Source organism: Microcaecilia unicolor, chromosome 8, assembly GCF_901765095.1.
Source record: "Microcaecilia unicolor chromosome 8, aMicUni1.1, whole genome shotgun sequence".
NCBI lineage: Eukaryota > Metazoa > Chordata > Amphibia > Gymnophiona > Siphonopidae > Microcaecilia > Microcaecilia unicolor.
The window spans coordinates 115691788-115716826 of record NC_044038.1 but is presented as its reverse complement, the minus strand read 5'-3'; the positions used below and the strand labels follow the sequence as shown (position 1 = coordinate 115716826).

The 25039-nt window shown below is 48.3% G+C and overlaps 1 protein-coding gene across 2 annotated transcripts in view; it reads right to left on the bottom strand.

The window, feature by feature from the left end:
• Nucleotides 1–25039, bottom strand: part of HMMR (hyaluronan mediated motility receptor) — a 731570-nt gene that overhangs the window by 695639 nt on the left and 10892 nt on the right. For both annotated transcript variants that reach the window (XM_030213533.1, XM_030213534.1), the window contains exon 2: nucleotides 5450–5548. In XM_030213533.1, coding sequence (XP_030069393.1) covers nucleotides 5450–5548 — 99 coding nt within the window. The remainder of the gene's footprint in view (nucleotides 1–5449; nucleotides 5549–25039) is intronic.

Sequence of the window (25039 nt, the reverse complement as noted above, 5' to 3'; positions counted from 1 at the left end):
AAGAAAGATATAGTAGAATTGGAAAAGGTACAGCAAAGGGCGACTAAAATGATAGCGGGGATGGGACGACTTCCCTATGAAGAAAGACTAAGGAGGCTAGGGCTATACAGCTTGGAGAAGAGACGGCTGAGGGGAGACATGATAGAGGTATATAAAATAATGAGTGGAGTGGAACAGGTGGATGTGAAGCGTCTGTTCACGCTTTCCAAAAATACTAGGACTAGGGGGCTTGCGATGAAACTACAGTATAGTAAATTTAAAACAAATCGTAGAAAATTTTTCTTCACCCAACGTGTAATTAAACTCTGGAATTCGTTGCCGGAGAAAGTGGTGAAGGCGGTTAGCTTAGCAGAGTTTAAAAAGGGGTTGGACGGATTCCTAAAGGACAAGTCCATAAACCGCTACTAAACGGACTTGGAAAAATCCAAAATTCCAGGAATAACATGTATAGAATGTTTGTACGTTTGGGAAGCTTGCCAGGTGCCCTTGGCCTGGATTGGCCGCTGTCGTGGACAGGATGCTGGGCTCGATGGACCCTTGGTCTTTTCCCAGTATGGCATTACTTATGTACTTATGTAGACTTAGTTAATTGTTCAAAAGACTTTGTTGTACCTTAGTTTCTAGATCAGCAGTTTTTTCAGGAAATAACTAAGTAAACATCACCATTGTAGAAATCTGTTTAGAAGGAGAAATTAGATCTTACCTGCTAATTTGCTTTCCTTTAGTCCCTCCAGACCGGACCAGGATTGGACTGATGGGTTGTGTACGCCTACCAGCAGGTGGAGACTGAGAAAATTCTAAGACTAGAGAGCCAATGAGAGCCCTGGCCATATGACCCTAGCCTCAGTATTTGACTAACAAAGCAGGGAAGAAATAAAGAAAGACCACCCTTCTGTGCCTCATGGAATCAAAGCAGCCACAAAGCACTCATTAAATGTGCTTAAACAACGGCAATACCGTGTATAAGAGCTCACCAGCAACTCTCCAGAGAAGTGGTATGGCCCATGTTGGCCCATGTAAAGTTTAATATATATATACCAGTATCTGAGCTCACCAGCGACTCTCACCAGAGACGTGAAATGGCCCACTTAAATATATATATCAGCATCTGTTTTTGTTTTTTTTATTTATTTAATTACTCCGTTTGTGGTAAAGAAAGGAACTCACTTCCAAACCTAAGAAAGAAATCTGAATAGTTGAGCAAACATGGGAGGGGCCTGGTCCGGAGGGACTAAAAGAAAGCAAATTAGCAGGTAAGATCTAATTTCTCCTTCCTTAGCGTCCCTCCGGACCGCACCAGGATTGGATTGATGGGAAGTACCAAAGCAGTAATCGTAAGGGTGGGACCCGATGAAACCCGCTGAGAATACTTGAGTTGCAAAGACCGCGTCCTGGCGACAATGAACATGTAGTCTGTATTAATCAGACAACGAATGAAGCTAAGCCCATGATGCCACTTTACAAATGTGCGTCGAGGGCACTAAAAATCGGTCAGCCAAGGAACAAAACGCTTCTCAATATGGTTTAACAGACTCTGGAACTGCTCTCCCGGAGAAAAGACCAATAGAAGATCTCATTTCCTTAATCCATCGAGATATAGTGGGTCAGAAACGACCAAACCCTTACTCCGACTAGCTAGAAGGACAAAAATAGGATCCGAGCACCGAAAATGTTCAATAGCTGCCAACTAGCATGTAACAGCTCTCTTAATATTTAAAGAATTAATTTCCAGTGAAGACTTGGAAGAAAAAACTGATTGGGAAAAATGAAAATGTGAAAGTACGGTAGACAAAAAAGATAAAAACGTGAAACTACGGTAGACAGAAAAGAAGGAACCAGATGTAGAAGTACTCCAGACATAGACCTACTTGCTCCTTGAAAAAAATTCCAAAAAGAAAAAAAACAGAGACCTGCATGAAAGAAACTTGCAGCTCCGAAGCAATGGCTACTAAAAACACTGTCTCAAGAGAGAAAACCTTAATGGAAACAAGAAGAGAATAGCCCAAAAAGAGAATAAGATTGAGATTTCAAGATGAAAAAAAAGTTTCTCTCGGAATGTCAGGAGAAAGAGACTAAGTCCCTTAAGGAAAATGAGAGACCTCCAAAAAGACGGGACAAAAAGTTACCCCGTATCCGACCTGAGAAACGGGAAAGAACTGCAACCTGCAGGAGAAGACAAAAGAGAGAAATGCCTTATGAAAACCAGCATGTGAACAACAAGCTTCGGAAAATGCTCTCTTAGTTAATGAAGCCCTTAGAAGAGCTAAACCATAAGACAAAAAGAAGACTGGTAAGGATGAAAGATCAGACCTATAGATAGAAGGTCCTAGCGAACAGTAAGATGTAGAGGAGACGCCGAGGAAGACGCTGAAGAGCTGTGTACCATGGCCGTCAGGCCCCATTTGGAGCTACCAGGACTACCGGACCCCCATGTGTCTCGATCTTATGTAAAAAAATGACCCAAGAGAAACTATGGAGAAAACACAGAGAAGCCCGGAAAACCACTGCTTTAAGAGGACATCTACCTCTGCCGCTGTCGAGTCTTTTCGGCGACAGAAGAAGCAAGGAACCTGTGAGGAGAGAGAGAGAGCAAAAAAGTTCTAGAACTGGAGTGCCCCATAGAGCTACTATCAGTTGAAAACGTTCAAGAGCTGAGGAGTCAAATCCCCCGGATCTAGGGAGATGAGAGAAAAATCCGCTTTGGAAGGCTGAAAATGGCAGTAGGGTGAATGTTTACCCATGCCAAGAAACTCGCCGTCTGTCATCTGAAGAGAAGACTTCATCTCTGTTTGACGGATGACATAAGCCACTGCCATGGAACTGTCCGACAGAACTCTCACCTCCTAGCTAGCCACTAGGGAACAAAACTCCTCCAGAGCTAAACAAATTGCTCTGAATTCCAAGAAATCGAAGGCGTGGAAAGTTGCCAAAGGACACCACAGAACATGCAGTAGCCTGCCTAAATAAAACTGTCTCCTATATATAACCTAAGGGTATACCTGCAGTGAGATTCGCCAACCTTAACCACCAGAACAGACTGCTGTGCTGCTGGGAATGCAGAGACCACCTCTGCTGAAGGGATTCCGTCCGAGAAGAATATCTGGATAGGAGAGAAAATGAGAGAGACCTCCAGAAAGGTCTAGCCCAGGAAATTACCTCTATAGTCGCTGCCATGAGACCGAACCTGAATATAATGTGGGACATAAAGAATGCGACCTAGAAGTAATCCTTGAAACTGAGATCGCAGCTGGAGAACTGTGCCCTGGGGAAGAAAAGACCCATGGCCGTACACCGTGTGAAAGGTAATCCCTAAATAATCTAGAGACTGCAAAGTAATCAGATGGCTCTTGACCACGTTTACTAGCCAACAGGGTACCATTCAGTCTGAGACCTGCCGAGTCTCTTGATAAGAAGTTTCCCTGAATAGCCAGTCCTCTAGATACGGGAAACTAAAATTCCCTCTTTCCTGAGAGCTACTGCCACCAGTACCAAAACTTTGGTGATAGTGAGAGGGGCTGCTGTGAAACCAAACTGTAGAGGCTGAAACCGAAAACTGTGTCCCAGAACCACAAACCACACAAGAGATTTGGAGACCGGTCCTATGCAGATAAACTGCCTTCAGATCAAAGACCGTTAAAACAGTGTCCTGCACGAACCGCCACAATAACGGATCGAAGGGCCTCTATACGACCCTTGAGACTCTGAAAGCGCGATTGAGGGCCTTGCTATCTAAAATAAGACAAAGGAACCTTCTCCTTCCTGGGGACTACAAGACCCAAGGCATAACGTCCGTGCCCGTACTGTAAAGAAGAGAGTGGGCAAATAGCTTGAAAATCGCAGAACCTCTGTCAATGTTCTCCTACTGTGTTTGCAGTGCCGTGATAGCGACAGGAAGCCTGTAAACAGACGTGTGAACGAAACTTGACAAAGTGTAAGGCAGACCCTCCCCACTGGACAGAGGAAATAGAGACCCTCCTGGGCTGCAGAAAGCGTAAAAACAGGGGTCCTAAACTACAAAACCTCACATGATCCAGTTAGGTCCTAGGCCACTGGCCAATATGGGCAGATAGCGAAGTAAAGGGTGCCATCCACAAATTACTTCCTCCCCTGAAGCCAGAGAGGTGAGAACAGAAAATTAAACATGAACCCAAAGAAAACATGTCATACACAAAACGTTTAACACCCCAGAGGCTGTCAAAGAAACAAAATAAAAGAAACCCTGTCAAGCCTCTAATTGAGATTCCAGGCACAGAAGAACTATTATAAATATCTCTAATATCTTAAAGAGAAAAAGAGAGAGAGAGAGACTAATGGGCTCACCTCCTGCCTGCTAGAGACTGAGAAAATACTGAGGCTAGGGTCATATGGCCAGGCCTCTCATTGGCTCTCTAGTCTTAGAATTTTCTCAGTCTCCACCTGCTGGTAGGCGTACACAACCCATCAGTCCAATCCTGGTCCGGTCCGGAGGTAAGCTGAGGAAAAAGTGTTTTCCAAACTCACCAAAGCATCCCAAATCATCTCTAGGGTAATTACTTCTGTTTTTTTCAGTGGAAAAGTTTTAAGTTGTTGTTGTGCCTTTACCCGGACTCCTTCACCGCCCAAAATGAATCACCTCCCCTGTTCCTGCTCGTGAATCCCGACGGACGATTAAGCAACGCTGTCTTGCGTTGTTACACTTGGCGCTCCATTGCCTTGGGCTGCCCCTGCTCCCAGAATAAGCGACCCCTCCTCGGATCTCGCTGATCCAGGACGCCCACACAACAAGGCTGCCAGCACCGTCAGGGGGTGCGGATCACCTCCCACCACTCCAACCCACAGCAAAGTCATTTGCCCAGCTACTCCGCCTGGAGTTGCAAAGCAGTCCATCGGTCCCACCAAGGGAACAGCAGGCGCAGCCCTCTGCTTCCCCCTTCTTTTAGGCATAGGGGAACGAAAGAAAAATAAGAAGAAATTTCAGTGAAGCTAAGGTGGTAGAGAAACAGCCTGCAACTGCTTCCTACTTAGACGCCATCTTGCCTAACTAAAGGTGTACTGATTGAAATAACTTTTCAGAAGGGCCTGCTGCTGTAGGGGGTGTACACCCATGAACCCCTCTCTCCCCCAGACAAGGGCCCCTAAGTGACTACAGCTAGATGACTCAAGCTAAAGCCCGTTAGCTAGAGGTATTTCTTCCTCCATAGCCCCAACTGGGGTAAGGACCATGGTCTGAACCCCAAGACTGAACTCCCAAAAGTCAGGCCTACACCAGGGACCTGCTGCACCAGACCAAACCTACACCATCAGCTGGAGAAAGAGAAATACCTGAATTCCAGGCTGCACCAGCCCTTATAATGGCAATGTCATGAGAAAAAGGTCAGTGTTGCTACTTCCATCTGCCGGTAAGGGGATTCAACCCATTGGTCTGGACTAGTTTAAAAGGATAAGGAATAAAGTTAAACATTTGTCTTACCTTTCATCTTTCTAAACCTTTGTGATTTCTCAAAGGAAACAGGTCCTTTTAGACTATTGGGGCTTTTCAAATCATACGATCCTGGAGGTGGGGCACAACCTAGGAACCATGAAACAAATGTTCAGAATAGTCAGACAATCAGGAAACAAGACATGAAATTTTAAAATGTGCTACTGTTTACAGGTAATTTTTATGTAAAATTTGCTGTCCGATGCTCCAAAACCAATAATTTACCTTTTTTTAAGGGCCAATTTTAAATACCCTTAGGAAATGTAATCAGACAAATGCTACCTTTCAGTAATAAGTGGGACTCAACCACACTATTCTATAACAACATTACTTAATCATCCGGGAGTGGTTAGACAAATGGTGTGGCAGTAGATTTCACGCTATGGTGGAGGAAAAAGCCTCTGTATCCCCAATCCACCTTTTCTTTAAATTCTGATTGTCAGGGGTGAGATCATCATCGGTTTAAAAAAACCCTCCTTTTATTATTTAAACCGGTCACTTTTATCTCGTATTGTGACTCATACTAATTGATCAAGAAACAGCAAGCACTTATCTTCTAGTCCGACGGGGTCCCATTTCGCCTTGTTTGGCTTTTGCGATTTTCCCAGTCTCAATTCCTATCATTGAATCTTGCAAATTGTTGCAAGATGGCAGCTGCTTTTGTAACCGCTCATTAATGCAACTCACTTATTATTGGTGAAAACCATTTAAAAAGACGTGAGCCATATTATTAGAAGAAATTGGGATATAATACAATCCCACTCTTTGTTTGCAACAAGCAATTTACGCATCGTGTACTCGAGAGGACTGAATCTCAAAGAGAGATTAAGTCCAGCTCGTCTGAAGTCATACATCAGGGATGAAAAATTAAGGGGCCATATTAAGTGTGGAGGGTGCAGTACGTGTATTGTCACAAACAGCAGAAAGCTTTTCTTTACTCAGCGTGTAGTTGGACTCTGGAACTCGTTGCCGGAAAATATAGTGACAGCAGTTAGCCTTACGGAGTTTAAAAGGGGGGTTGGACAGATTCATGAGGGAAAAGTCCATTGAACATTACTAAAAATTAAAATGTATTTATTTATTGCATTTGTATCCCACATTTTCCCACCTATTTGCAGGCTCAATGTGGCTTACATTATACACATATTCAACAGACTGCTAAAACCTGTCGTTTTTTTCTCTATAAAATCAGCAAAATTCGCCCTTTCCTTTCTGAGCACACTACCAGAACCCTCATCCACGCTGTTATCACCTCTCGCTTAGACTATTGCAACTTGCTTCTCACAGGTCTCCCACTTAGCCATCTCTCTCCTCTTCAATCAACCTAAAATTCTGCTGCACGACTAATATTCCACCAGGGTCGTTATGCTCATATTAGCCCTCTCCTCAAGTCACTTCACTGGCTTCCTATCCGTTTCCGCATACAGTTCAAACTCCTCTTATTGACCTATAAGTGCATTCACTCTGCAGCTCCTCAGTACCTCTCCACTCTCATCTCTCCCTACATTCCTCCCCGGGAACTCTATTCACTGGGTAAATTTCTCTTATCTGCACCCTTCTCCTCCACTGCTAACTCCAGACTCCGTTCCTCTTATCTTGCTGCACCATATGCCTGGAATAGACTTCCTGAGCCGGTACGTCAAGCTCAATCTCTGGCAGTCTTCAAATCTAAGCTAAAAGCCCACTTTTTGATGCAGCTTTTAACTCCTAACCCTTATTCTCTTGTTCAGAACCCTTATTTTATCATCCTCACTTTAATATTCCCTTATCTTTTGTTTGTCCTGTTTGTCTGCCCTAATTAGATTGTAAGCTCTGTCGAGCAGGGACTGTCTCTTCATATTCAAGTGTACAGCGCTGCGTACGTCTAGTAGCGCTGTAGAAATGATTAGTAGTAGTAGTAGTACCTGCTGGTAGGATGGAATAACACCCATTATACAGAACAGTGGAGCTGAAGCTAAGAGATAAATATTGCTTCTCCCACCCTCTTCTTCTGACTGACGACATTTCTTTTGGTTTACTACTATGACTGTGCTGGTGCTTCCCCACAATTGCTAGATTTGAGATGAGACCAAAATGGGAATTTAAGCACCATATGGTTAAAGTTTACTAAATACTGTGCAAAAAAAGAAAGTAAAGGATCAACATTATAGTAGAAGGCAGCACAAAAATCTTGGGTGCCATGCTAACCAAGAATTTGCCAGTAGCGCTATAGAAATGATAAGTAGTAGTAGTAATGGCAATTGCCATATCCGGGATGAGAAATGGGAAAATTAGGTTCTTACCTTGGTAATTTTCTTTCCTTTAGTCACAGCAGATGAATCCATTACGAATGGGTTGTATCCACCTACCAGCATGGGGAGATAGTGCCTCTAGGACGGCTAGCTCCATCTGCCTCTCAGTATTTTGAAGCTTCCAAAGCAGTGTTAAACCGCAAAGTAGCATAACATAAACTTTCCTCACAGTGAACGAACGCCCCAGAACAAGAGCAAAAACACAAAATAGGGACAAACTCAACCTCCTGAAGTAGAACAGAAATCCTGAAGATTGTTTTCCAACTTCTCCCAATGAGGGAACATGTCTGCAGGAAAAACTGAAAACAAAACAGAGTCAATCAGGCAGGAATCATGGATTCATCTGCTGCGACTAAAGGAAAGAAAATTACTAAGGTAAGAACCTAATTTTCCCTTCCTTGTCATCAGCAGCAGATGAATCCATTACGAATGGGATGTATCAAAGCAATCCCTAGACAGGGCAGGAACAAGCCACACCACGCACAAGCACTTGTGCTCCAAAAAGCGCGTCCCTCATGGCAGCCACATCCAGACTGTAATGATGGGCAAAAGAGAGTTTAGAAGCCCAGGTAGCTGCACTACATATCTCGAAGACAGAGTGCTCCCGTCTCAGCCCAAGAGGAGGAAATCGCTCTTGTGGAATGTGCCTTAAAGGCGTCAGACGAAGGCCGCCAGATAGCAGATATACAGAAAAAATGGCTTAAGGAAGCCAAAGCCAACAGGCTATAGTGGCTTTAGACGCTGGAGACTCTCTGCGAGGACCTGACAACAATACAAAAAGGTAATCAGAGGTCCTGAAAGCATTTGACATCTGCAGATACTGCAACAGAGCCCTGCGCACATCCAAAAAGTGCAACTGCCCAAAAGATTCCGGAAACTCCTCCCTAGTAAAGGAGGGCAGAAAAATAGGCTGGTTTAGGTAAAACGCTGAAACCACCTTAGGCAGGAAGGAAGGCACAGTACGTACCATAACTCCGGACTCTGAGAATTGCAGATATGGGTCTCGACAGGACAGCGCCTGGAGCTCAGACACCAGTCTCGCCGATGTAATGGCCACCAAAAAGACTGTCTTTAGAGTCACATCCTTCTCCGAAGCTCACCTCAGCGGCTCGAAAGGGGAACATTGAAGAGCTTTTAATACTAGCCCCAGGTTCCAAGCCGGACAAGGAGCCCGCACGGGAGGCCAGATTCGAAGCACCCCGCTAAGAAACCGTGCAATGTCCTGATGCGCTGCCAGGGAGAGGCCCGAAACCTTTCCCCGAAAACATGCCAACGCTGCCACTTGAACACGCAGGGAATTATAGGCCAAGCCTTTTTGTACACCATCCTGCAAAAAGTCCAGTATCGGCGAGACAGAAGCCCGCATGGGTGTGATCGCTTTAGAAGCATACCAACCCTCAAACTGGCGCCAGATCCGAGCATAGGCAACGGAAGCGGAACGCTTGTGGGCCTGCAAGAGAGTGGAGATGACCTTGTTAGAATAGCCCTTGTCTCTCAATTGCGCCCTCTCAATAGCCATGCCGTAAGACCAAAGCGGCATGGATCCTCCATGGTCACCGGGCCCTGCGTCAACAGGTTCGGTACCAGAAGCAATGGAAGGGGAGCCTCCATCAGCATCCGCCGGAGGTCCGCATACCACGGCCGCCTGGGCCAATCCAGGGCAATGAAGATCACCACTCCTAGATGCTACTACTACTACTACTATTTAGCATTTCTATAGTGCTACAAGGCGTACGCAGCGCTGCACAAACATAGAAGACAGTCCCTGCTCAAAGAGCTTACAATCTAATAGACAAAAATAAAGTAAGATGCAGCCGAATTCGCAGGAGGAGACGCCCTATTAAGGGCCAAGGAGGGAACACATACAGGAGGCCCAGAGGCCAGGGTTGAGCCAAGGCATCCAACCCCGCCGAGCGAGGATCTCTCAGTCTGCTGAAAAAGCACAGGACTTTGGCATTTGCGCTTGACACCATTAGATCCACTAAGGGCGTTCCCCATTTGGCACAGATCTGAAGAAACACTTCGTCTGCCAGTTCCCACTCTGCAGGGTCGATTTGATACCTGCTTAGAAAATCGGCTTGCACGTTGCTCTGACCTGCTATGTGAGCTGCTGACAGAAGCTGCAGATGAAGCTCGGCCCAGTGGCATATCTGAGCGGCCAGTGCTTGACACCGAGTGCCGCCTTGACAATTTATGTGGGCCACTGCTGTCGTGTTGTCCGACAGAACTCTGACAGCCAGTCCCGCCAGAGGCGTATGAAATGCCAGAAGAGCCTGGAATATCGCTCTCAGTTACAAGCGATTGATGGACCACCCCGTTTCCTCGGATGTCCACAGACCCTGGGCATAGCTTCCCTGGCAATGTGCTCCCCAGCCCTTCAGGATGGCATCCGTTACCACCAGGCACCAATCAGGAAGCGCTAGTGGCATTCCTTGCCGCAGCATGCTGTCTGAGAGCCATCACTCCATACTGAGTCGGGCCACAGGGAGCCACGTGAGTCTGCGTTGATAATCCTGGGACATAGGACACCATCATTGAAGCAAGGCAATCTGCAGAGGTCTCATGTGCGCTCTCGTCCATGGCACCACTTCCAAGGTGGTCGTCATCGACTCCAACAGCTGGACAAAGCCCCAAGCTCGCGGGCGAAGCATCCGCAAGAGCAGACGGACCCGATTCTGAAGTTTGCACCGCCTTTGATCAGGTAGAAAGACAAACCCCAAAGCTGTGTAGAACCGGACCCCCAAATATTCTAGAGATTGAGAGGGGGTCATGTGACTTTTGGGTATATTGACGACCCAGCCCAGAGATTGCAGTACTGAGACCACTCTGGCTGTTACGTGACGACTCTCTTCTGCAGAGTCTGCTCTGATGAGCCAGTCATCAAGGTACGGGAGAACCCGGATATCCTCTCGCCTGACAAAGGCAGCTACTACCACCATTACCTTGGAAAAGGCTCGGGAAGCTGTGGCGAGGCCAAAAGGCAAGGCCCGAAACTGGAAATGTTTTCTCAACACCACAAGCCGGAGGAACTTTTGGTGCGGGGGCCATATAGGAATGTGCAAGTAAGCTTCTTTCAGGTCCAGAGACGTGAGGAACTCTCCTGGCTGAACCGCCGCAATGACGGAGCACAGGGTTTCCATTAGTGACTCGTTGACTTTCTTTAAGTCGAGAATGGGCCGATAAGACCCGCCTTTTCGCGGCACCACAAAATAAATGGAATAACGACCGCAGCCGTGTTCGGCGGGAGGTACAGGTATCACCGCTCCAAGGTACAACAAGACTTGTAAGGTCTCCTCTACCGCCGCCCGTTTGACGGCAGTGCCGCATCGGGACTCCACAAACACGTCTCTCACCTGGGTACCGAATTCCAATCGGTAACCTTCTCTGATCAGGTCCAGGACCCACTGATCTGAGATAATCTTGGTCCACTCCTCGAGAAAGAGGGAAAGGCGTCCTCCTACAGCTGTAGAGGAGGAGTGGACTGGCGTCCCATCATTGTGGAGAGCGGCCCTGAACTCATGGCCTTGAGCCTGCCGCTGCGGAACGTTTGTCCGAGCGAAAGGAGTTTCTCTGCTGAAAACGGGCACGTTGAATAAACCCAGCAGAGCACCCCGGGTGATACCTTCGTTCACGGAAGCGAGGTCTGGAAGAGGAGGGAACCACCTTACCCTTGGAAGAAGGCCGCGGCCTATCCTCAAGTAACCTCTGGGGTTTAGCATCCCCCAGGGTCTTTAACAATCCTCTCCAACTAACAGAAGGCCCCGAAAGGGCAACTTCACCAGCCTTTGCTTAGAGGCCATGTCAGCCGCCCAATGCCGTAGCCATAGAAGGCGGCGGGCAGACACCGCCACAGACATCTGTTTAGCCGAAGCTCTGACCAAATCATAGAGGGCGTCAGCTAAAAAAGACAAGGCCGACTCCATTCGCGGTGCAACCTCAGAGAGAGACTCCGCACCATCCACGGGCTGTTCCACTGCTTGTTGTAACCAAGAGAGGCAGACTCGAGCAGTATAAGAACTGCAAACAGACGCCCTTAAGGCTAGGCCTGAAATATCAAAGGACCGTTTTAGCAATGATTCTAACCACCGGTCCTGAATGTCCTTCAGGGCGACCCCTCCCTCTACTGGGAGGGTGGTCTTTTTTTGTCACCGCCGTGACTAAGGCATTCATTTTAGGCATCCCAAAACAGGCCAAGTGCTCCTCACTCAGAGGGTAAAGATGCCCCATCACCCTGGCTACTTTCAAGAGCCCCTCAGGGTCAGCCCATTGAGCAGAAATAAGCTCTTGGATGGAGTCATCCAGAGGAAAGGCTCGAGCAGGCTTCTTAGTATTCGCCATCCTCGGATTACCAGAGGAGGCCTCGCCTTTAACAGTGCGCCACTCTCCGATGGGGAATTTACCCATCTATGCTTAGCGTGCATCCAACGCTCAGAGGAATCCACGTCTGACATCAGCCCCGGGCCATCATCAGTCGGAGGGGGACCAGGTAGCAACGCATTGTCAGACGCCTGCAGCAGAGCTCTTTTCAGCATGAAGGCTTTATGTAAAATAAGCACAAACTCGGAGGAGAAAAACTCACCCTGACCTTCCGTTTCCAAATTAGGAGCCACGGGGAACGGAGCTCCTCTGGTAGCCTCGGCCAGAGGCGCCCCTCTGCTCTCAGACTCCTCCGCAACCGCGGGGGTCGAGCCATGCGGCACTTGCAAGATGGCGCCCGCTGCCAGCTCCGAGCAGGAAGAATCATCGCTCGCCATGCTCGTACTGGCTCTACTGTCTAAACAGCACGTTTTACAGAGCCCCGCTGCTGATCTGCGCTTGTCACAACGGAAACAGCGCTTAACTCCCTCAGCAGCCATCGCCGAAAAACGGCGTAATAAAATTCAAAATGGCGGCTTCGTGCCAAAATCACCCTGATCGGAACGCCGTACACAGGCCCTCCCCGGAGGAGCTGAGTACCGCTCTTACCTCAGAGGACTGAGTCCACGAGCTCCAGTCACGCTGCACAGTCAGGAAAAGCCTCAGAAATAGCAGCGCTGTCAAAGCGCAATTTTTTTTAACACTGTGAGGAAAGTTGGAGGCAAACAGCTACAGAGGTACGCCGGAGGCAGAAGAGGGTGGGAAAGGCAGGGAAAGGGCGAACCTATGCGCCTTTAAAGTGGGCTCCGCTTAGCCACAACACCCCTGCTACAACTGGCAAAAGCACAGGAGCCACCCCAGGCAGAATCTTCAAGGAGCTGAACAAGCTGCGTCAAACCCTGCTGGGAGATAAAGAAATACTGAGAGGCAGATAGAGCTAGCCGTCCTAGAGGCACTATGGTTTTCAGTGTTCTCTATCTCCCCCTACTAGTAGGTGGACACAACCCATTCGTAATGGATTCATCTGCAGCTGATGACAAGGAAGTGACAGGTTTAAATAATAAAAGGAGGTCTTTTAAGCTGATGATGATCTCACCCCTGACAATCAGAATTTAAAGAAAAGGTGTTCTGGATTGGGGATGGGAAAATTAGGTTCTTACAGTGATAATTTTCTTTCCTTTAGTCATAGCAGATGCAGCCATTACAGATGGGTTGTGTCCATCAACCAGCAGAGGGAGATAGAGAGCACACTTTTTTCAGTGCCTCATACCAGCTTGCTCCACTGCCTCTCTTCAGTATTTGAAGCTTCCAAAGCAGTATGGCAAACCGCAACGGGAATTACATAAGCTTTCCTCACAGCAAACGATGGCCCTACAACAAAGGGCATTAACTCAGAATGGAGGGAATGAAACATCCTCCCGGAGGGCATAAACTCATCCTCCACTGAGACATAACTGGAGGGAATAAACTCATCCTCCCGGAGGGAATAAACTCATCCTCCAAAACATGAAACTGGAGCGAATTAAGTCATCCTCCTTTAATTGAACAAGAATCCTGAAGACTGTTTTCCGACTTTCTCCCAAGGACGGAATCTCCAAGAAACACGAACAGAACCTGAAATAGATTTACAGCAGATAGCATCAGACAGGGAGGGATCATGGCTGCATCTGCTATGACTAAAGGAAAGAAAATTATCACGGTAAGAACCTAATTTTCCCTTCCTTGTCATCAAGCAGATGCAGCCATTACAGATGGGATGTATCAAAGCAATCCCTAGATAGGGTGGGAACAAGCCACACCACGCGCTAGCACTTGCACTCCAAAATATGCGTCCCTCCTGGCAGCCACATCCAGCCTGTAATGTCAGACAAAAGAGAGCTTAAAAGCCCATGTTGCTGCACTACAAATCTCTTGAAGAGAGAGTGCTCCAGTTTCAGCCCAAGAAGAGGAAATTCCTCTAGTGGAATGCGCCTTAAAGGCATCAGGCGGAGGCCGGCCGGCAAGCAAATAAGCTGAAAAGATAGATTCTTTAAGCCAGCGGGCAATAGTGGCTTTAGACGCTGGAGACCCTCTGCGAGGACCTGATAGCAAAACAAACAGATAATCAGAGGTCCTGAAAGAGTTAGTAACTTGCAGATACTGCAGCAGAGTCCTGCGCACGTCCAACAGGTGCAATTGCCCAAAAGATTCTGGAAACTCCTCCTTGACAAAGGAGGGCAAGAAAATAGGTTGGTTTAGGTGAAACGCTGAAACCACCTTAGGCAAGAAGGAAGGCACGGTCCGAACCGTGACCCCGGACTCTGAAAACTGCAGAAAAGGGTCTCTACAGGACAGCGCCTGGAGCTCTGACACCCGTCTCACCGAAGTAATAGCCACTAACAAGATGGCCTTCAGTGTCAAATCTTTCTCTGAAGCACGCCGAAGCGGTTCAAAGGTAGCACCCTGAAGGGCCTTCAGCACTAGCCCCAGGTTCCAAGCTGGACAAGGTGCACGCACGGGAGGACGGAGCCGAAGAACCCCTCTAAGAAACCGTGCCACATCCGGATGAGCAGCTAAAGACACGCCTTCAACCTTGCCACGCAGGGAGGCCAATGCTGCCACTTGCACCCGCAGGGAATTATAGGCCAAGCCTTTCTGTACACCATCCTGCAAAAAGTCCAGAATCGGCGAGACAGGAGCCCGCAGGGGCGTGATCTCTCTGGAAGCACACCAGACTTCAAACTGGCGCCAAATCCTGGCATAAGCCACGGAAGTGGAACGCTTGCGGGCTTGCAGGAGAGTGGTAATTACTTTATTGGAATAGCCTCTGCCTCTCAATTGCGCCCTCTCAATCGCCAGGCCATAAGACCAAATCGGCCGGCGTCCTCCATGGTCACCGGACCCTGTGACAACAGGTTGGGAACTAGAGGTAACTGAAGGGGACCCTCTACGAGCATCTGTCAGAGGTCCGCATACCAAGGCCTCCTGGGCCAATCCAGGGCGATGAGAACCACTTCTCCTTGATGCAGCCGAATCCGCAGGAGCACTCTCCCTATCAAGGGCCACGGAAGGAACACATACAGGAGGCCCGGAGGCCAGGGTTGAGCCAAGGCATCCAACCCCGCTGCGCAAGGATCTCTCCGTCTGCTGAGGAAGCACGGGACTTTGGCATTGGAGCTTGTCGCCATTAGATCCATCACGGGCTTGCCTCACTTGGCACATATCTGCCGGAACACTTCGTCTGCAAGTTCCCACTCCGCTGGATCGATCTGATGCCTGCTTAGATAATCGGCTTGCACGTTGCTCTGACCTGCAATGTGAGCTGCCGACAGAAACTGTAGATGCAGCTCGGTCAAGTGGCAAATCTGTTCGGCCTGCGCGGCTAGAGCTCTGCACCGAGTGCCGCCTTGTCGATTTATGTAGGCCACTGCTGTCGTGTTGTCCGACATCACTCTGACAGCCAATCCTTCCAGGGTCACTTGAAAGGCCAGAAGCGCCTGAAACACTGCTTTCAACTCTAGGCGGTTGATGGACCACTCCGACTCCTCGGGTGTCCATAGACCCTGGCCATGCTTCCCCTTGCAATGTGCGCCCCAGCCTTTCAGACTGGCATCTGTCACCACTAGGCACCAATCGGGGAGCGCCAGCGGCATTTCTCGCTGCAGCATGCTGTCTGAGAGCCTACACTCCATGCTGAGTCGGGCCGCAGGGAGCCAAGAGAGTCTGCATTGGTAATCCTGAGATACTGGAGACCATCTTTGGAGTAGAGCATACTGTAGAGGTCTCGGTTGCGCTCTCGCCGAGGGCACCAGTTCCATGGTGGCCGTCATCGATCCAAGCAGCTGGACAATGTCCCAAGCTCGCGGGCGGGGCACCCTCAGGAGCAGATGGACCTGATTCTGAAGCTTGCACCGCCTTTGCTCAGGTAGGTACACATAGCCCGAGGCTGTGTCGAACCTGGCCCCCAAATATTCTAGAGACTGCGAGGGGGTCAGGTGACTTTTGTCCAAATTGACGACCCAGCACAGAGATTGAAGTACTGAGACCACTCTGGCTGTTACATGCTGACTCTCTGCAGCAGAGTTTGCTCGAATGAGCCAGTCGTCCAGGTACGGGTGAACCCGAATACTCTCTCGCCTTAGAAAGGCAGCTACTACCACCATAACCTTCGAAAAGGTGCGGGGAGCTGTGGCGAGGCCACAAGGCAAGGCCCGGAACTGGAAATGCTTTCCCATCACCTCAAACCTCAGAAACTTCTGGTGCGGGGGCCAAATTGGAATGTGCAAGTAAGCTTCTTTCAGGTCCAGAGACGTGAGAAACTCTCCTGGCTGTACCGCCGCAATGACGGAGCGCAGGGTTTCCATGTGAAAATGCCGCACTCTCAGGGCCTTGTTTAATTCTTGTAAGTCCAGAATAGGGCGAAAAGATGGAGTAGCGGCCGCAGCCGTGTTCGGCGGGAGGTACCGGGGACACGGCTCCTATCTGAATCAGACCTTGTAAAGTCTCCTCTACCTCCGCCCGTTTGGCGGCAGAACCGCATCGGGACTCCACAAACACGTCTCTTACAGGGGCGTCGAATTCTATTCTGTAACCGTCTCTGATCAGGTCCAAGACCCACTGATCTGAGGAAATGTTGGCAAAGAGAGAAAGATGTCCTCCGATGACAGGACTCGAGGAGAGGGTCGGCGCACCATCATTGAGAGGGTCGCCCCTGAACTCCAGGCCTTGAGCCAGTGGCTGTGGAATGTTTGTCCGAGCGAAAGGAGTTCCTCCGCTGAAAACGGGCACGAGAAGTGAACCCAGCAGAACGCCCCGGGTGGTACCTTCGAGCTTCACGGAAGCGAGGTCTGTAAGAGGAGTGGACCGCCACACCCTTAGAGGAAGGCCGAGGCCTATCTTCGGGCAAGCGCTGGGGTTTAGCCTCACCCAGGTCCTTCACAATTTTCTCCAACTCCTCACCAAACAGGAGAAGGCCTTGAAAGGGCAACTTCACCAACCTTTGCTTAGAGGCCATGTCCGCCGCCCAATACCGTAGCCAAAGAAGACGGCGAGCCGCCACTGCTACTGCCATGTGTTTAGCCGAAGCTCTGACAATATCATAAAGGGCGTCAGCAAAAAAGGACAAGGCCGACTCCATCCGCGGAGCCACATCTGAAAAGGGCTCCGCTCCATCACCGGGCTGTTCCACTGCCTGTTGCAAGCAAGCCAGGCAGGCTCTAGCAGCATAACAACTGCATGCAGACGCCCGAATAGTGAGACCTGCAATTTCAAATGACCGTTTAAGTGCTGATTCCAGTCTACGGTCTTGAATATCCTTCAGGGCAACACCTCCTTCAACAGGGAGGGTAGTTCTCTTTCTCACAGCTGTGACTAGGGCATCCACTTTAGGCATAGCAAAGCGAGCCATATGCTCCTCACTCAGAGAGTATAATTGCCCCATAGCCCTGGAAACTTTCAAAGGTCCCTCGGGGTCAGCCCATTGAGCCGAAATAAGCTCTTGGATGGAGTCATGCAAAGGAAAGGCTCGAGCAGGCTTTTTGGTACAAGCCATCCTAGGATTCACAGAGGAGGCTGTGCCACTGGCAGGGTCCTCAATAGAGAGAGCCTGCAGGGCATCAGAAATAAGCGCTGGCAGCTCATCAAGGTGGAAAATCCTCTCCGCAGAGGGATCGTCCAGATCCTGAGTCACTTCTGCACCAGACTCTGGCTCCTCAGACCATGAAGGCCTGCCAGAGTCCTCCGAATCCTCGCAGCCCGACCACGGGGGGAAAATTGAGGTGCAGCACTCTCTGAAGGGGAAGAGCCCTTCTGCGCTTCATATTCTGCCAATTATTAGGGAATAACGCCTCAGAGGGCATACCCAGGCTAGAATCCACCGGGGGGGGGGGGGGGGGGGGGGGGGGGGTGCATTAGAAGAGGCCCGTGTCGGGCTTTGTGGGAGAGCTCTTTTAAGCATGTATGCTTTATGCATTAATAAGACAAAATCAGGGGAGAAAAACTCACCCTGGGCACCCGGATCTCTGCCGGGGCTAGTAGCTCCCATATCAGCCTCACTCCGAGGCCTCCCCCCGGGCTCAGGACTCTCCGACTCAGCGGAGGTCGCGTCATGTGGTAAATTCAAAATGGCGCCCGCTGCCAGCTCAGAGCGTGAAGAATCATCGCTCGCCATGCTCGGGCCGGCTCTAACGTCTGTACAGCACGATTTACAGAGCCCCGCTTGGAACAGCGCTTTCCTGTCTCCGCAGACATTGCCAAAAACGGCGGTAAAATTCAAAATGGCGGTTCGCGCCAAAATCACCCCGATCGCGGGGCCCACCCCGGAGGAGTCAGAAACACTCTTATCTCACTGGACCGAGTATCACAGCTCCGGTCCCACAGAAAAAGGAAAGGAAAAACCTCTGTGCCAGCATTTAAGCGCTAAACTGCGATGCGACTTTTTTTTTTTTTTTTTTTTTAACGCTGTGAGGAAAGGAGAGCTAAATAGAACTCCGGAGGCTCAGGTGAGTGGGAAAGGCAGGGCAAGGGCGAACCTATGTGCCTGCATCCACTGTTGGTGGGGAAGGACAGGGAAGCTAAGCAATGTGTCCACATCCACGGAGGTATGGTAAGGCAGGGAAAGGGCGAACCTATGTGCATTTAAAGTGAAGCTGCTATAGCCTCCAACACCGCTGCTAACAACTGGCAAAAGCACAGGAGCAACCTCCAGGCAGATTTTACATGGAGCTCGAAGAAGCTGCAGCCACTCTGCTAGGGGAGTTAGAGAATACTGAAGAGAGGCAGTGGAGCAAGCTGGTATGAGGCACTGAAAAAGTGTGCTCTCTATCTCCCTCTGCTGGTTGATGGACACAACCCATCTGTAATGGCTGCATCTGCTTGATGACAAGGAAACAGAGGCTTTTTCCTCCACCATAGCGTGAAATCTACTGCCCAAGCCATTTGTCTAACCACTCCCGGATGATCAGACAAATACTAGCCAAAGTTTGCTGCCTCATATAAACATCTTTAAGAGTGCTGTTGAACACTATCATATTGAGGGAAACCAATGCATTTTATTTCACTTTATAGACTGCCCTCTTAAATGCAACTCCAAAATAATTTACAGCAGTACAATAATATTCACAACATTCCAAGTTATGATAATTTTATATTCATCTGGAAATCCCACCCCTTTATTCCAGTTCTGAAGATCATACAAGCCTAAGGGCTAAGAAGCTCCTAGTCACCTTCATCCTTTCACTCCCTGAGGCCCAGTTTAGATATGGAAACTTAAGCACCTTACCTGATGTTTTCTTTCCTAGTTATAGCAGATAAATCCAGAGAATTGTGAGTTGTGAACCATCTACCAGCAAGTGGAGTCATGACACTGAACTGAACTCAGTCTTATATGCTCCATAGTCAATTAGTCTTTCTCCTAAGCAGATTAGGAATACACACAGTTCTTCCTCACCAAACTGAGACATGAATAACAAGAACTGCAAAACTCAGGAACCTGCAGCAGCAAACCTAGCGCTAGATGCACTAACCCCACGTAAAGAGCCCTTTCCTTTACCGATCCCTTAGCAAATCGATAATGACAAGGGCATGCATTAAGGAAATCACATGCAAATGAGCCACTGTTAGCTCATTTGCACGCTATTCCTTGGAAGCCAGGTCGGCAGTTGGACATGCGCAGAGCAGCTAATCGTTATACTGGCTGCTCTGCGCATACCAAAGTCGGCTTCACGTCAAAAAAAATAAAAAAGGTCGTCCCTGACAGGACTTTTTTTTTCCTGCAGATTTTTGATAGGCGTCCTTCTTGGATGTGTTTTCTTCGACCACCGCCGGGAGGTGAGGGACGTCCATGTTAGGCACTTTAGAAGGACGTCCCGACGAGCACTTGGACGTTTTTTTTTCCAGATTGTCTTCCTTCCAGACGTTTTTGGAGCTTGCTATAGTTGTTGTTCAGCGCTGCAAGAATTTTCTGGGGAGGTTCGAGCAGGAAAATAGCCAAAAAAAAAAAAAGACAGCTGTAAGGTTTGTACGTTTTTCTTTTCCCTTCCAATTCCCTCACAACAGCCCCAACGAACCTCCAGTTAGGTTTTCCATGATAAGGGGATCGGAAAACGGTAGCGCATCGCATACACATTATAACACTAATTTGCTCATCTGCATTCCGTTTTCGTTAGCTGCTACCGTGACATGACAATGCCCTTTTGTGCATGTCCCGATTTACTACTTGCACGTTAAACTGGCTAGAACCAGTTTAAAACCCAGCTCATTAAGTTTAGTGCATCTAGCCCTAACAGGCTGAGAAGTGAGGGTGGGGTTCAGGTTTCATCTGCTATGACTAATGGAAAGTAATCAGGTCATCATCAGCAACAGAAGAAGCCAGAGACCCGTGTTCTCAAACAGGGCGGGAATCGGATACACATTGAATCAAGCACTCCAGGGCGACTGCTGGCTCTCCCCCTCCCCAATTTTAGTTTAAAAGCTGCCTTCTTTTTTCAATGTTAGCATCAACAGCCTGGTTCTATCCTGGTTATGGTGGAATCCATGCTTGTGTGACCAGGCCCCCAGAATGTTCACATAAGGAGGGCAAGTGATCAGGCGATCCTCAAGTTCACCAATCACCCATCTATCTACATGCCTAACGTTAGGATCACCAACTAAAAACAGCTGTTCTAACTCTTCTTGTCTGGGCAGAAGTTCTTAGAGACATCCTCGGTGCAAGAGATATTGCATTCTTGTGGGTTGGTCCTAGCTACAGGCATACTTTCTACTTCACCAGGGTGATGCTCTCCTTTCTGGAGATCTCCCTCCTCCAAGGAAGCACAGGGGTTGCCAAGTTGGAGGTGGGACATGTAGGTCGTCTCTATGTACCTGGCTGTAACTAAGGAAGGTGCTGAGCCTGCATATAGCAATCTGGTTTAGGATGGGCTGTAGAGAGCTTTGACGGAAACTCCAGTAATTTGGAACACAAGGACAGTGCCGAGCAGACTTTTAGTCTGTCTCATGAATGACAAAACGGAGTTGGACAGGCTGGAGTGCGTTTTGAAGGCAACTCCAGTAGTTGGAACATAAGGACAGAGCTGGGCGGACTTCTACAGTGTATGTCCCAGAGACAACAAAAAGAGACTATGATCAAGTATATAATACCACCTTCATGGGAAAATTATGTTTCTTACCTGATAATTTTCTTTCCTTTACTCCCAACAGATCAATCCAGAGACGAGTGGGTTATATCCCCCTACCAGCAGGTGGAGATAGAGAGAAAGCCAGAGTTCTGCCATCAAGGATACTGTGCAGCAGCCTCTCTCAGTATGTTCGATACCAAAGCAGAAAGGATATTATGAGCCCATTAAGGAAAATCCTGCCTCTCATAGGCGGTCGGTGGCCCAACTGTTTGGGAAGGCTAAAGAAGGTGGGGTTAGGGGCGGGGTTAGGGGTGGAGCTTAAATCCATAATTGTCTGATAACACACAGAAAAAAAAATAAATATAAATAAAAGTCACAATACCTTTTATTAAATTTAGATATTAGATATGTATCATATGTCAAAATAAAGTGGTTGCTCAAAGCATATACTAACCACAATCGCTCAACTGCAAAACACTATGCACAACTTTGTGCAAAAACACACTCAGAACGTTACTGTACCATAAATATTACACTGGGCAGACCCTAATACACCAATATACCACCCAAACGGACAACATCACAGACCGTCAACAATATGAAACAAGGGATCATATCACAATTCTCATGTCATATACAGCCACAAAACATCCTTTTAGGGTGGAAATTCACTATGAGCTCCTTTTATTAACGACCAGATAGAGAAAACAGTTTTCAAATTTCAATTTTGGCACAGTATACGTCATCACAAACAAAATATAGGAACCAAAAGCATTAGGGGCTTATAGCCCATTTAGTTATGTTTAAACAAAAGAGATCTGCATGAAACAAAATATGTTTTTATTTTGACTTAAACCTTCAGAGTCAGCACCTACCTCTCCTGAAATCCAACGTGCGCTGCGTGCCACAATTTCCTCTTCCTGAATTATTATGGTCTGGGTCGCTGCCATTGTCTGTATGTATTTGGGCATCTTTTTGGCTTTTTGTGTTATTTTACCTGTTAGGCCATCATTGAGACAGATTTGGTGTGTGGTGCTAAGGGGCAAGAAGGGAGGAGACAAGAGATTTAAGTAATATCTATAGTGATACAGAGGAGGGAGACAACTGGGCAGACTGAAATTAACCAGGAGTTCTTTATCTGCCAACAAATGTTACTGATTAGAATCCATTTCTAGTCTAGAGGAGTACCAGAAGGCCTTGTCTGAGGGACTGCTTACAAGATGAAGGATTGCTTACACGAGAGGCAAGAATTGAAGCCACAGGACAGCAGGGCTCTTTCCACGTTACCCAATAAGGGGTCTCCTTTTGATCTCAAAAATCTTTGATCTTAGGGTCCCAGCTGAGAGAACAGTGCTAATCACTTCAAGGAAGTGGGAACACCTCAGACAAATACTGTCGTAACCAGCATTGAGCCTTCCCTTCCCTACTTTGACGGCCCCTCCCGTGCGGAACAGGAAGTTGCATCGCTCTCATGTAGGGAAGGCTGACTGGCTGAGAGCATGCACATCACAAATAACCTACCCGATTCATTAGTGTCAGTCAACCCTCCGAGGCTCCGCCGATCCATCTCGCCCCTTCCCCGCACGAGGTCTGACTGTCCCCATCCGGGATCCCCGGCCCGCGTCATCTAGGCAAGAAGAGGAGGAGGAGGGACGCGGCGCACCGGAACTGGGCATGCATGGCGCTCAGGTGATGGCGAGCCGGCCGGCAGCACTCAGAGTACTGCAGAGAGGACGGACGGAGAACGGAAAAGATAAAGAAAGACGGCGTGTCGGGCCGGCGTCGCGTCCAAGAATGAGACTGCTGTGGGCGGCTGGGGAGGCTTAGCCTCCCCAAGCCTCTTATACTGGGCGCCTATGGAGAGAACCAGCGGCAACTGTTGACAAGCAACCGCGGTCTTTCCCCTGCATCATCCATTCTTCGAAAGAGACTCCTGCAAACAACTGAAACTCAAGACATCAAAAGGAATGACACCTACACCCAACCCCATGTCGAAAAGCAATTCAAGGGCGGGCCTCTGGATTGACCTGTTGGGACTAAAGGAAAGAAAATTATCAGGTAAGAAACAATTTTTCCTTCCATTACGTCCCACAGATCAATCCAGAGACGAGCAGGATGTACCAAAGCAGTTCATAAGTAGGGAGGGACATGGAAATCCTAGAAAAACAGGAATGCTGCTCCAGAGGTCTCGACCTCCTGGCCAAGCATAAGCAAACATGGGAGCTGCAGCAAAGTAAGATCCACCAGCTAACACAGGTTGGTCCATGGAGACCACAGAAGTTAATAGCAACCCAGGAGGGTAGGTGCAACAAGACCTCTTGGCAAGACAAGAAGAAAGCCATGAGAAGAAGGAAACTTGGAAACAGGGGAAGAATGCTCAAACCCACACAGATCATAGCCACAACAGAGCAGAGCCCAAGAACAGAAGCAGTGTATGTCCACTGACTATAGCAAAAGGGACAAAGGAAGGCTATCTAGCTCATAGCCCAGTGCAAGGAAATGCAAATCTAGGGAAAGAAAGGGAGAAATAAAAACCAAGGAAACCATGGCTGCTGCTGCCCTGCAAGGGCAGCTAGGCCAGGCAGAAATGCTGGGAGAATGGAGCATGAAAAGATAAACCAAGGGTGAGAATCACCAAGATGTCAAGCTGAAAGACAGATGCCCAGAAAAGGGACAAGAGAAAATATAGAAAAACCCAAGGCTCAAGGTTCCCCACAAGGGTAAGAGTTAAGGCGGTGGAATTCCAGACACCAGCCAAACGTTCAGCGTCTGGAAATTCTCAGCCCAGGATCCGCAGAACTACCATCCTGCCTGGCCTGCACACCCAGATGGAAACTAGGAAGCCCTAAACAAACTAGAGTACTTAAAATAGGGTGCAAGAATCAAGGTAGGAAACCCTTAAGTACAACCCCCTGAAAGGAGGCAGATAGTGACATCATCCACTCCAGGCTAGCAGTCCCAAGCAAGCCGGTTGGCTCAAGCATAGAGGACACCGTATCCAAAAAACTGTGACCACCATCATCGACTACCAGCAGGTAGTACAGAGAAGAAAGCGGCGTAGCCCAAGCAGCTGAGAATGCCAGCAGCAGGTCACCAGTAGATAGGCCAGAAAGACAGTTATCGCCAAGTAGAGAGATAGATAGGGCATCCAAAGTGGAGTCAAATAAAAAGGGAAAGAACTCCCACAGACAACCTCATACAAGATAGGGTCTACGTCAGACCTATCCATCTTCAAAGAGCAATCCAAAGATGACGAATGTGCCAGATGACATGTCCACTCTGTGATACTGTGGCATAGAAAGGTCCTATAGATTAGAAAGATGAAAAGATTGCCAGACCATAGAAAGACATTATGTCGCTAAGGCACAGAGCCTGATAGCTGAGAAGAGAATACTGCAACTACAAAGGATGCTGTCCTGCTTACAAAGGCCAGATGCCTGTTCCAGACTGAGACCGTACCCCAGTCTGAGTAAGAGAAAAGTAAGGAGGCTAGATAGGGCAATGTTCCTCTAGAGAAAAAACCCCAAGGCCTATAAAGGAAGGAGAAATGGGACATGATATACTGCCTTTCTGAGGTTTTTGCAACTACATTCAAAGCGGTTTACATATATTCAGGTACTTATTTTGTACCAGGGGCAATGGAGGGTTAAGTGACTTGCCCAGAGTCACAAGGAGCTGCAGTGGGAATCAAATTCAGTTCCCCAGGATCAAAGTCCACTGCACTAAGGAAAACACAAGCCCCATAAAACAAAAGGAAAGATGACAGCCCCAGAAGGCACCCTGGTATCTCCTCAAGATAACATAAGGGTTACCCACCTGAGATCCAAATGCCTGATTGAAAT